The 13,629-nt window shown below is 41.8% G+C and overlaps 1 protein-coding gene and 1 long non-coding RNA gene across 2 annotated transcripts in view; one reads left to right on the top strand and one right to left on the bottom strand.

Moving 5' to 3' along the window:
- Positions 1–6,951, bottom strand: part of LRRC75A (leucine rich repeat containing 75A) — a 261,263-nt gene extending 254,312 nt beyond the window's left edge. The window contains exon 1 of the mRNA XM_075854262.1: positions 5,774–6,951. Coding sequence (XP_075710377.1) covers positions 5,774–6,043 — 270 coding nt within the window. The 5' untranslated portion in view covers positions 6,044–6,951. The remainder of the gene's footprint in view (positions 1–5,773) is intronic.
- Positions 1–13,629, top strand: part of LOC142743476 (uncharacterized) — a 108,875-nt gene that overhangs the window by 4,631 nt on the left and 90,615 nt on the right. Inside the window, exon 2 of the long non-coding RNA XR_012881569.1 lies at positions 5,444–5,502. This is a non-coding gene — a long non-coding RNA (uncharacterized LOC142743476). The remainder of the gene's footprint in view (positions 1–5,443; positions 5,503–13,629) is intronic.

Below are 13,629 nucleotides of genomic sequence, written 5' to 3'. Positions count from 1 at the left end.
GTATACAAATTAAAAAATTCATAGCAGGGGACCTACTGATACATACAAGTTAGGCCTAATTCACACGAACGTGTCCGTTTTGCGCGTGTAAAAAATGCAGCGTTTTTCCTGCGTTGCAGTTTCTGCATTTTTTACGTGTGTATGTCATCAGTATGTCACGCGTTTCACATCAGCAAAATAAACTGAAGGAGGTGTTTTTCTTTTTCAAAATCATTTCTTTAGCAACTGTTGCGTGAATCACGTACAGCACACGGATGTGCGTCCGTGTGCTGTCCGTGATTTTCACGCACCCATTGACTTCAATGGGTCCGTGATGCGCAAAAAACGCTCAAGTATAGGACATGCAGCGGACATACGCTGTGTGAAAAACACGGAATGTCTGAATGGCCCCATTGACTTGCATAGGTCCGTGCGACGTGCGTGATTTACACGCGCGTATCACGGACGTGAAATACGCTCGTGTAAGGCCTTATTCACACGGACATGTCCGTTTTGCGTGCGCAAAAAATGCTGCGTTTTGCGCGCACAAAAGGTTCGTGTGGCATCAGCATATGATGCGTGGCTGCGTGATTTTCACGCAGCCGGCATTATGACACTCTGTTTTTAGGTTTACAAACAGAAAAGCATGTGGTGCTTTTCTGTTTTCATTCACTCTTTTTACTACTGTAGCGCGAATCACGCGCGGCACCCGGAAGTGCTTCCGTGTGCCAAGCGCGATTTGCATGCACCCATTGCATGCTGCGCGAAACACGGCCAAGTATAGGACATGTCATGAGTTTTACGCAGCGCACATACGCTGCGTGAAAATCACTGACAGTCTGAACGGCCCCATTCATTAATATAGGTCCGTGCGATGCACGTGAAAATCACGCGCGTAGCACGGACGTATTATACGTTCATGTGAATAAGGCCTTATTGTTTTTTTTCCATTTTAGACATTATTTATATCTCATATCCTTGATGGAAAAACTGCAGCTTTCTTACTTAAAACACAATAGGACAATAGAAACACTAAGGGCATGTTCAGACGTGGCAGAGTTTTTCTGCTGCAAATGTTGGTGCAGATTTGGGGCAATTACGCAACGAATCTACACCAACAATTGCATATTTGACAGGTAATTCAGACGTTGCAGAAATCACAGCGGACTTGCCACAGATTTCAGTTTTTGCATTGCAAAGGCTGAAATCCGCAGTGAAGTTCCGCTTCTTCTCTGCAACAGTCAGTGCATGCCGCGGAGGGAAAATTCCGCACCGCAGCCTATGGTCCGCAGCGGAGTTTTCCGCAACGTCTGAACTAACTTGTCTAAAAATGTATTGAAACAAATGTAAAAAACGGTCGCTGGAGAATTCCACTGCGGACTGTCCACAGCGGAACTCCACAGCAATTCCGCTACGTCTGAACCTGCCCTTATGCCCAGTTTACGCAGATTTTTTTTGCGCTGAAACAGGAGGAGGAGTTTTTTTCTCGAGCAGCTTTCAGCTGCTTGTGGGAAAAAAACAGAAGCATGTCCTTTCCTCTTGCGGTTACGCCTTTGACCTCCCTTTGAAAACAATGGGAGGCAAAATATGCATTTTTCCCTGCGTTTTCTGCCCGCGGTCCTCAATGGGCACAGGCAAAAAAACGTGGCGAAAGACACACAGAAAAAAGCGCAGGCAGGTCAAAATCTGCCTCAAAATTCCAGAGTTTTGAGGCAGATTTTTTTCTATCTGCAAAATACTAAACTAGGCCTAAACCTTAAAAACCATACAAAAATAAATAACTATATATATGTATAGATAAGCTGCAGGAACAAGAAGTTTTGCTGAAATCTTGCAGGAAAGATGGAGCCCTTCCCTCCCAAAGAGTGTCCGCGTGGCCTACGTCGGGCTAAAATACATTGGTATACTATTAGAATTAAACAGCGTATTAGAGTATGAAATTCATACAACAGAATCCCGTAAAGAGCTGTATATCGCCCAGTAAACTTTATAACACAGGAGCCTATGGGTGGCATATGTCACTGTATGGCGTATGTCACAGGCATCTGTTTAACATATATGTCATGGGCTTTTCAATAGCTTTCCAGACAATTGTTAAACGGACACCGTAATAGTCTGTGGATGACAAATGCCTATAACAGATGCCTAACAGTGGCATCCATCACCCATAGGCTATAATGGTATCCGTTTAACGGGTACATCATGAAAAGGGTCATGAGAATTCATGACGTACACGTTTAGCGGATACCATAATAGCCCACGGGTGATGGATGCCGTGTAAACGCATCAAAAACACTAGTGCTTTTGCAAAGCGCTTTTTAAAGTTCATGCGTTTTCGGCGCATTTTCTGGAGTGCGTAGTTAGGACTCCCATTGGCTATGGGAATTGACCTGACGCTTCTTTTTTTACACAACGCGTTTTTTAAATGCGTTTTTTGTCATTGATGTCAATGAGAAGCTTAAGTATGCGTTTGACGCATTTTTCGGTGTGTGAAACGTGGCACAAATGCGTAAAATACACGCCGTGTGAACAAGGCCTTAGGCAAACGTCACAGCCTACATTTAACATGTACCGTCTGCAGCGGAAATGCTGAAAAAATACCACTTGTGAACGTATCCTTACATTATGCAAGTTACCAAGGTTTCCCAGGCTCCAGAAAGGCAAATCTGCCCGGCTGTGGCACAATATGGTATTAAGGAGGGAGATTTATCTAGTTAGATTTATTACTCATCAGAGCACTATCAGGCTGGGTTCACACGACCTATTTTCAGACGTAAACGAGGCGTATTATGCCTTGTTTTACATCTGAAAATAGGGCTACAATACGTCGGCAAACATCTGCCCATTCATTTGAATGGGTTTGCCGACGTACTGTGCAGACGACCTGTCATTTACGCGTCGTCGTTTGACAGCTGTCAAACGACGACGCGTAAATGGACTGCCTCGGCAAAGAAGTGCAGGACACTTCTTTGCAACGTAATTTGAGCCGTTCTTCATTGAACTCAATGAAGAGCAGCTCAAGATATACGAGCGTCACAGACGCCTCGCATATTACGAGGAGGAGCATTTACGGCTGAAACGACGCAGCTGTTTTCTCCTGAAAACAGGCTGTCATTTCAGCCGTAAAAGCCAGCTAGCGTGTGAACATACCCTTACAGCTCCACATGGTTTGTTACCCAACTTTACTGGAACCGTGAATAGCCAATCTGAATAGTTACGCTACAATACGAGATTTGGTGTTTTATCAATGCATAACCAGATAGATCTGGCATTTGGGCGGCTGGGAAAGCTGGGTTACAACCCCTGAACGGCTGTGATGGATAAAATATTGTTTATATAAAATACATGGTGTATATCTATCACATAGTATCATGGCCACATAGCCACTGGTCACCATTGCAGCTCCACAGTGTTGCCGTACAGGGCCCTGGGAAAGTTGGGTAACAAGCCAGTCTAGCTATATGGCAAGAGTTATCGCTGCAAATTTGGAATTCAGCAGATGGGGAACATATGTGAAGGCGTAATAGAGGACTCATTTGGTATATAAATTCTGTACATACTATATACACACATATAGCATCGGGGCAACAGTGAGTATACGACATGCGCAATTTAGTCTCCAGCATACCTCTACATTGATTGAGCTTTCCAAAGCTCCTGAAAGGCAAGTCTTCATAATTGTGAAGCAATATAGGAAAGGGGGAATTACCACAGCTTTATTGGGCAGATTTGCCTTTCAGGAGCTTTGAAAAGCTGGGTGTCTCCCCTAGTAGAACTGTTATGGAGGCTCCAATTGGTTGTGTAAGCACTGTCGCCATGATGCTATATATGTGTATATATAGTATTGAGACAATGGTATATCGTATGAGCAATGAGCAAAGTATGCAGCATAATCTCAGCCCCCTCCTTCTCCCTGGCTCATGTGCACTGATGTTATAGAGGGGGGAGAAAACATGGCTGCCTCCTAAAGTATACACAGCTTTTCTATTTCATTTTTTTTAACGTTTTTGATATATGTGATATCGGACAAAACAGGAGCAAGAAAAAACAGGGAGATTGTGTAAGGTTTCATTTGTTGTTCTTTTTTTCTCGGTTTGGATTGTTTGTTTAGTAGTCTTTTAACCTCTTTTATATATACACTTTATATATAAGCACATGTATAACATAATATGAGGGGATACATTTTAAAGGCATCTAACAAACGCCATACGATTCAAGAGGTTATTTTTAATGGCGTTATTGCATTTATGGGCATCTGATAAAGTCTTTTATTTGAGGCATCCGCTATTTCATACCAACAGCACGTTATGCACATTAGACATTTGACAGCGGATCATGTCGATATCAGTGGGATCTGCCAACAATGTAATGTGTATGGGGACATCCCTGACGGGTTCCCCAGGAGATAAAGTAGTCCAAGTGGTTTCTGACGGCTGCTTATCTCATTCTCCCTATTAAACTAGTGTGCACACTCAACCGAGCCAAACGTGTTGGTGGATAGGGCGACATAGCTGTTGAACCACTATCTTGCATACAACCAGCTATAGGTAGGGCACAGCTGATGTTCTATATAAAGTATATATTGCTGGTGATTCTACTGACTGTGCTTTACAAATTAGAGAAATTCACTATGACTGTAGTGCAAATATATGGCCCTATATGGCATAAAATACTATATGGATTTTTTTACCCTGTAAAACTGAATTTAAAAAAAATTTGAGTGTGAGGAAAAAGAATATGTGCAATGTCTAATGTAATAATCACAAGCGACTTCTGCTGTTACACAGGCATTCTGGGAAACACAAGTTTCCACATCAGCCTTGAGTTGTACATCCAGTATAATAAGGTTAGTGAGCTGCAGGAGAGCTGGAAGTTGATAATCCGGCTGTAACATTTAATACATAAATCATGAAATCTTGTTATGCTGAGTAGACAGCTTCATGTGAGCTAGGAAGACTTATTTTATAAAAACGCATCTAAAAAACAGAGAATAACACCAGCACATTGGACAGAGATGTATAGAAGAGCATGGGGATATGTAAACAAACAGTAATAATAATAATAATACGAATTATAATAATAACATCAACAACAATAATAATAATAATAATAGTAATAATAACAATAATAATTATACAATTTATAAAAATAATAAAATGAAAAATAATAATAACAATAATTATTTATTATTATCATCATTATTATTATTATTATTATTATTATTATTTACTTACTGCAAGAGAGTTAGGTCCCTTATTTATAGGGGAAATTCCAAATTTAGACCAGGGCTTCACGATGAAAAATTGTTCATGATTATCCCACTAACAAGATATGGTATATAATGCATTTCTATAGAGTCACACCATATCACGCAATTTTATTAAACTGAGATAATATACCAAAATATCCAACAATGTTTACTTTTTTGGAGAAAATCACATATCATTCAATTTTTTCTCAATAGGGATGTGTGGTCATTTTGGTACTGTCTTCAATATTTCCCACTGTCACGGATTTCACAAGGTAAGATATAAGTATCTGCTGGTGTGTGGTCCATTGTGCCCAAAAAATAATTTTGCAGTCTTAACCCTGATTTCAGTAAGTATAAACTCTACTTATTTTAACTTTTAACAACTATTACATTATGGAAAACTTTAATCCTGGACTAACCATAAAATGCATAAATCCCATGACATGTACAGTATGTGCCATCCCAATATAAGATTATTGAGCATCTATAAGATGTGTAGGGTCTGGTCATTGTTAGGATCATGTCACTGCTGTCACCACTCACCTGTCTCAGGTGTCTCAGCAGCTCAGTGGCCTCCTCCTGTCTCCCCTGTTTGAGCAGCAGCATCATGTCCTGGATCATCCTGATCCTCCTGTGATAGGGGGGGAGATTTGATCCGCTCTTCCCAAATTTATCCCCAGACTTCACCCCAAAAGACCAGAAGTCCCCTCTCTCCCTGGCAGGAGTGCTCCTCCGGGATCCCGGGGGGTGCTGCTGAGGGCTTTCTCCTCCAGCACTGGAAGCCTGGCAGACCTTGGTCTGCTTGGTGCCCATGATGGTGGTAATGATACCTCAGGAGAGGCATCCGAAATGATCCCGGTGGGGTCACACAGCAGAGCAAATGTGTAGATGAATGATGACCCCTTTATAAGAGGCAGCTCTGCATGCAACAGGTCAGTAATCCACAGTCACTTCAGCAATGGCATCACAAGGTGTCACTTGAGACTGGAGATGAAGATCAAGATCCAAAATGCTTCATTGTTTCCAGTAGACACATCCGGGTGTCCCTCACCCCCTCCTCTAGCGCTACTGTTTACTAAACACAAAGATGTGCCCACCTCCCAAACCCCCTCCAGGCTACAGAACTTTCTACCATACATCCAGAATAACAAAGAACAAGACGCGGTGCCGACTACAAGACAGCGACCACCTGGAAGTCAGATGCGTCCTACACCCAAGTCCAAGTGTCTGCTCCACACCAAACTGTTGCACGTCCTTGTGAAGCTCCAGGATCAGAAGAAGAAGAAGGAGAAGAAGAAGGCTTTCTAATGACAGGGGAGGGGGAAGAACAGACACATCATTTGACACGCAAAAGTCTCAGCCTCTCAGCAGACTGCCTGGTACTAGCATTAAATCCGATTAAAGTCTCAGGAGCCCGGCGGCAGCACACAGACAAGGAGGGGAACAGGGGGCTTCCTCTGGCAGGTAGAACTTGGGGGTCTGTGAGCCTCTCCTATCGCTTCCCATAGACACAGGGAGAGGGGGGCTGTGTCTCTTGTCAGGGAGAAGGCGTTTCCTGTGTGTGGAGCTGGCCACTCTCATGCTAGGAAGAAGTCTGCTGGGCATGTGCCAGGAAAAGCCCTTGTAGATCCATCACTGCTGGAACAGATGAAATCAGGGAGCCCCCGATATGTAAATTGTCTCTTCTTAAAGGAGCCCTGAACCTAAACGACAAAGCTGTTAAAAGTGCATCTGATAAAAGAGCAGCTGATATCACTGACACATATGTACGTCAATGGTGCTGGAGCTTCTCAGAGGAGGAGATATGTGGTATGAAGTGATGATCGTGGGAGCAGACATTTATCTGGACTTCCTGACGCTGACCCATTAACCCCTTGTGCTTATTTTTTCCTTAATGACCAAGCATTCCTTTTAATTTTTTTCACTATCGCATTCCAAGAGTCATAACCATTTTTCCATCCACATTATGAGGGCTTATTTTTTACGGGGCGAGTTGTATTTTTCAATTGCACAATTTTTAGGATACATATATTGATTAACTTTTATGACCTTTTCTTGGGAGAGAATTGAAAAAAACAACCCGAATGCTTCATTGTTTTTTTTGCGTATTAAATTTACGCCGCCCACTAAGCGGCGTATACGACATATTACCTTTGTTCTATACGTCGGTACGATTACGGTGATACCACGTATGTATTGTTTTTTCTTAGGTTTTATTACGTTTGCACAATAAAAACCCTTTTAACCAAAAATTATTTGTTTTTGCATCGCCGCATTCCAAGAGCCATAACTTTTTTATTTCTCCATCGAAGTTGCCGGATGTGCGCTGGTTTTTTGCAGTACGAGGTGTAGTTTTTTTGCGGTACTATTTTGGAGTACATGGGACTAATATATTAACTTTTATTTTTTTAGGGGGGAATGGAAAAAAAAGGAATTTTGCAGTTTCTTCCGTGCTCGCGGGCCGCCGATGGGTGACAGACAAAGCCTTCTCCTACTGTCAAACCACCTGAATGCCGCGGTCGCTATTGATTGCGGCATTTAAGGGGTTAAACAGCCAGGATTGAAGGTTTCTCCAATCCCAGCCGTTGCAGCATGAGCCCGGCTGTCAGCCACCGCCATGGTGATCATGCGGGTACAGCTTCTGCACGTCACAATGTGAGAAGGAAATCCACTTTCACACATTCTGGTCAATATTTGACATCAGTATTTATAAGCAGAAACCAGGAGCCTATACAGACAAAAAGTGTAATGAAAAGATGTACACCTCATCCGTGTTTTGGACCCACTCCTGGTTTGGCTTACAAATGAAGTAAAATACAGATCAAAATACTGCCGTGTGAATATGGCCTGTCTGAAATAGCTGATAACATAAGACAATACAGTGCATTCAGCTCCAAAACAAATGTGAATAGGGTAGGCTTTAGGGTTTAGTGGAACTTTGAAGGGAATCCGTCAGCATTTTTGAGTTCTGAAAACTACTGACAAAGACATATAGGGGAGGGGAAGGCAATGCAACATTATTTTGATCGAGAAATTGATTTTTGATTCCCCCGGCGCAGTGGTTGCTAGTGCCACTGTCTGTGGGGTGGTGCTGGGAGCACACAGTGCACATCAAGTGTCTACCTTAGTGGCACTTGCGATTGTGGTGCCGGGCGAATTAAACATCGCCTTCTCCGTCATGCAACTTACACGACCAAGACAAAAGGTATGTTTACAATGCCCTCACCCTCTCTTTTATCGCTTTGTCAGCAGTTTTGAGGACTCAAAACTGCTGACAGGTTTCCTTTAGGGTTGGTTTCATACACAGTGTTTGTGTGGAAGTTGGGTATTGTGTGGCGGTTTAATTTATATTTCATATTAAAGGATTTTTCTGCTTTTATGTAAATAAAGCTTATTCATTGTGTAATGAAGCGTTCTTCAACTCTAATAATATTTTGGATTTTAATTCCTTAACCCCTTCCCACACCTTGGCGTAAATGCACGCCCAGGTGAGCAGTAACTTCGCGCACCTGGGCGTGTAGTTACGTCTGTGCTTTAACAGTTAACCGCCGCGTGGCGCTTCACCGCAGCAGCGGTTAACTGTGCAGGGTGTCTGCCCTGCTCTCCCCATTGAAGAATCAGCGGCCCGTCGCCGCTGAAATTGGCAATTAACCCCTTTGATGCGGCGGTTGATTGCGATCGCCGCATTGAAGAGGTTTACATCAGATCGGCAGCCCCCTACATGCATTTGTGGGAGCTGGCGATCCTTGTCACGGCAACCGGAGGCCAGACAATGGCCTTCGGGCTGCCATGTACGGAAGCCATAGGCTTCCTGTCAGAGTGACTGACACGTCACAATGATAGTTAGAGTACATTACACTACGTAGGTAGTGTAATGTACTCTAGCAGCGATCAGAGCTGCGAGTCTAAATGTCCCCTAGTGGGACAAGTAAAAATAGTAAAAAAAAAGATAATAAAAATGTTTTTTTTTTAAAAAGTGTAAAAATAAAAATTATGTTACATAAACAAACAGTGCTTTTTTTCCTATAATAATGAACAAGTTAAAAAAAACTACACATATTTGGTATCACCACGTTCGTAACGATCCCAACTATAAAACTAAAATATTGTTTTTCTCGCACGATGAATGCCGCAAAAACCATAAGTAAAAAAACAACGCTAGAATCACTATTTTTTGGTCACCACCCCTCACAAAATATACAATAAAAAGTGATCAAAAAGTTGCATGTACGCCAAAATAGTACCAATAAAAATTACAACACATCCCGCAAAAACCAAGCCCTAAGGCCTCATGCACACGACCGTAAAAACTCCCGTTATTACGGGTCGTAATTACGACCCGTAATAACGGGCTCATAGACTTCTATTGGCCACGGGTACCTTCCCGTTTTCTTACGGGAAGGTGCCCGTGCCGTTAAAAAAGATAGAACAAGTCCTATTTCAGGCCGTAATAACGGCACGGACAGTCCATAGAAGTCTATGGAGCTCCCGTAATGACGTGTGGCTACATGTGTGCACCCGTCATTACGGCAGCGTTGCTAAGCGACGTCAGTAAATAGTCACTGTCCAGGGAGCTGAAAGAGTTAACTGATCGGCAGTAACTCTTTCAGCACCCTGGACAGTGACTAACGATCAGAATAAAGAGCAACCTGTAAAAAATAAAAACAAAAGACGTTCATACTTACCGAGAACTTCCTGCTTCCTCCAGTCCGGTCTCCCGGCCGTTGCCTTGGTGACGCGTCCCTCTCAACATCCGGCCCGACGTCCTGGCCGTCCCTGGATGACGTTTCAGCCCATGTGACCGCTGCAGACAATCACAGGTCAATCACAGGCTGCAGCGGTCACATGGACTGCCGCGTCATCCAGGGATGTCGGGCTGGATGTGAAGAGAGGGACGCGTCACCAAGACAACGGCCGGGTAAGTATGAATTTCTTTAACTTTTATTACAGAAAGGGCTGTCCCTTCTCTCTATCCTGCACTGATAGAGAGAAGGGGCTGCCGATTAGTGCAGTGCTATTTTGCCGCCAAAAACGTGCCCGTAAATACGGGTGGAATACGGGTGACACCGGACCCATATTTACGGGCACGGGTCCGTAAATACTGGTGCAAAACGGGTCGAATACGTGTGACACCGGACCCGTATTTACGCCAGTATTTACGGGTGGGAAAAATACGGTCGTGTGCATGAGGCCTAACACAGCTTTTTTTTACTGAAAAATAAAAAAGTTATGGCTCTCAGAATATGGTGACACAAAAAATTTATTATTTTATAAATAAGTGATTTTATTACGCAAACGCTGCAAAACATAAAAAAAGACATACAAATGGTATCGTGTAATCATATCGACCTGCAGAATAAAGTAAAATGGTCATTTCTAGCCCAGGGTGAACGGCATAAAAAAAAAGAATAAAAAACATTGTCAGAATTGATTGTTTTTGGTCACCTAGCTTGCCAAAAAATGGAATAAAAAGTGATCCAAAAAGTCGCATGTACCCCAAAATGGTACCAATGAAAACTACAGATTGTTCTGCAACAAATAAGCCCTCACACGGCTCCGGAGGAGAAAAAATAAAGTTCTGGCTCTCAGAATATAGCGATGCAAAATGTGCAGTGTTCCAAAAGCGGATAAGATCGGGCGCCATTTATCAGTGCGACACCGGCCACATATCTGCGGATTATTATTTATTTACCCCATTATTGTACCCTCTTATTATGCCCTGATGTTCTCCGCATTGCTTACATATGCCCCCACATTATAAACTGAAATACCAGCAAAACGCCAAACAGAACTACTACCAAGCTAAATCTGCGCTCCAAAAGCCAAATGCCGCTCCCTCCCTTCTGAGCCCTCCCTACAGTGTGCCCAAACAGCAGTTTACGCCGACAGATCTGGCATCGCCATACCCGGGAGAACCCGGTTAATATTTTATGAGGTATTTTTCTTCAGTGGCACAAACTGGGTACAACAAATTGTGCACTAAAATGGCATATCAGTGAAAAATTTAAATTTTCACTCTGCACCATCCGCTGCACATTAACCCCTTTGCGCACCACGACATAGCATGTCGTTGTATGGGGGGTGATGTATGGAGCGGGCTCACGCGCTGAGCCCGCTCCATACACTGCGGGTGTCAGCTGTGAATTAGAGCTGACACCCAGGACTAACAGACAGGAACAGCGGTCGCGCTTTTACAGGAGCCTGTAAAAATGACAACATACTGCAATACATTAGTATTGCAGTGTATTGTACCAGCGATCTAGTGACTGCTGGTTCAAGTCCCCTAAGGGGACTAATAAAATGTGTAAAAACAAACGTAAATAGTTATTATTAGTGGAAAAAATTAAATTAATATTTAAAGTCCCAAAAAAACCTTTTCACATTTTTTCTCTAAAGTAATATAAAAAAAATACACAAAATTGGTATCGCTGCGTCTGTAAAAGTCAGAACTATTACAATATACCATTATTTAACTCGCACGGTGAACCTTGGCTCTACCAAAAAATGCAATAAATAGTGCTCAAAAAGTTGTATGTACCAAAAAATGGTACCAATAAAAATTATAGCTCGTCCCGCAAAAAATAAGCCCTCACACCACTCTATTGACGGAAAAATAAAAAAGTTATGGTTCTTGGAAAGCAGGGAGGGAAAAACTAAAAAGAAAATGAAAAAAATTGTTCAGTCCGGAAAGGGTTAATTACTTTCTAATGAAAAAACATTTATGACCACATGTGGGGTATTGCCGTACTCGGGAGAATTTGCTTTAAAAATGTTGGGGTGTTTTTTCCTCCTTTATCCTTTGTGAAATTGAAAAAATTCAACATTTTAGTGGAAATTATGTTGATATTAGTTTTCACTGCCTAATTCTAATAAATTCTCTATACCCCTAGATAGATTCCTTAAGTGGTGTAGTTTCCCAAATGGGGTCACTTTTGGGTGTTTTCCACTGTTTTGGCCTCTCAGGGGCTTTGCAAATGCGACATGGCACCCGAAAACCATTTCAGCTAAATTTGAGCTCCAAAAGCCAAATAGCGCTCTTTCCCTTCTAAGCCCCGCTGCGGGTCCAAACAGCAGTTTATTACCATATATGACGTATTTCCGTAATTGGGAGAAATTGTTTTACAAAAGTTGGGGTGCTTTTTTCAGTTTGTTTTTTCAGAAAAAAAAGTAGATTTTCATCTTAACATACTAATTCAAATAAATTTAGCAAAAAAACTGTGGGTTCAAAATGCTAACTATACCCCAAGATAAATTCCTTGAGGGGTGTAGTTTCCAAAATAGGGTCACTTTTGCGGGGTCTTTACTGTTTTGGCCCCACAAGACCTCTTCAAACCTGACAAGGTGCCTAAAATATATTCAAAAAAAAAAAGGAGGCCCCAAAATCTTCTAGGTGCTCCTTTGCTTCTGAGGCCTGTGTTTCAGTCCATTAGCACACTAGAGCCACATGTGGGATATTTCTAAAAACTGCAGAATCTGGCCAATAAATATTGAGTTGCATTTCTTGGGTAAAACCTTCTATGGTACAGAAAAAAATATATTGCGAATGAATTTTGGCAAAAAAAAAAGAAATTTGTAAATTTCAGCTCTACTTTGCTTTAATTTCTGTGAAACGCCTAAAGGGTTAAAACACTTTCTGAATGCTGTTTTGAATACTTTGAGCGGTGCAGTTTTCAAAATGGGGTGATTTATGGGCACTTTTTCTAATATATAAGGCCCTCAAAGCCACTTCAGATCTGAACTGGTGCCTGAAAAAAATAGCCTTTTGAAATTTTCTTGAAAATATGAGAAATCACTGCTAAAGTTCTAAGCCTTGTAACGTCATAGAAAAATAAAAGCACGTTCAAAAAACGATGTAAACATAAAGTAAACATATGGGAAATGTAAACCAGTAACTATTTTCTGTGGTATTACTATCTGTTTTACAAGCAGATACATTTAAATTTAGAAAAATGCTAATTTTTGCAAAGTTTCTCCAAATGTTGGTGTTTTTTTACAAATAAATATTGAATTTATCAGCCACATTTTTTCACTAACAAAGTACAATATGTCACAAGAAAACAGTCTCAGAATCACTTTGATAGGTAAAAGCATACCCAAGTTATTACCACATAAAGTGACACATGTCAGATTTGAAAAATCGGCTTCGTCCTGAAGGCCAAAACAGGCTCAGTCCTGAAAAGGGTTAACATTTTAAAGTTATTGAAAATGTGAAGAATAGAAACACAAAGTATATTAGAAAGTACAGGACGTATATTATGAAATGATTAAAGGGGTTGTCCCAATTAGACACATCACAGATATGGTCTCCAGCTCAGACCCCCGCCTCCTCTATTAGTTAGTTGGAAAAAGCAGCTACCATTCTAGTGGATTCAGTGCGACCATGTATTACTTTCTCAGTC

The sequence above is a fragment of the Rhinoderma darwinii genome, chromosome 2, assembly GCF_050947455.1.
Source record: "Rhinoderma darwinii isolate aRhiDar2 chromosome 2, aRhiDar2.hap1, whole genome shotgun sequence".
NCBI classification, from domain to species: domain Eukaryota; kingdom Metazoa; phylum Chordata; class Amphibia; order Anura; family Rhinodermatidae; genus Rhinoderma; species Rhinoderma darwinii.
The sequence above is the reverse complement of the archived record's forward strand: the minus strand, read 5'-3'. Positions and strand labels throughout refer to the sequence as shown.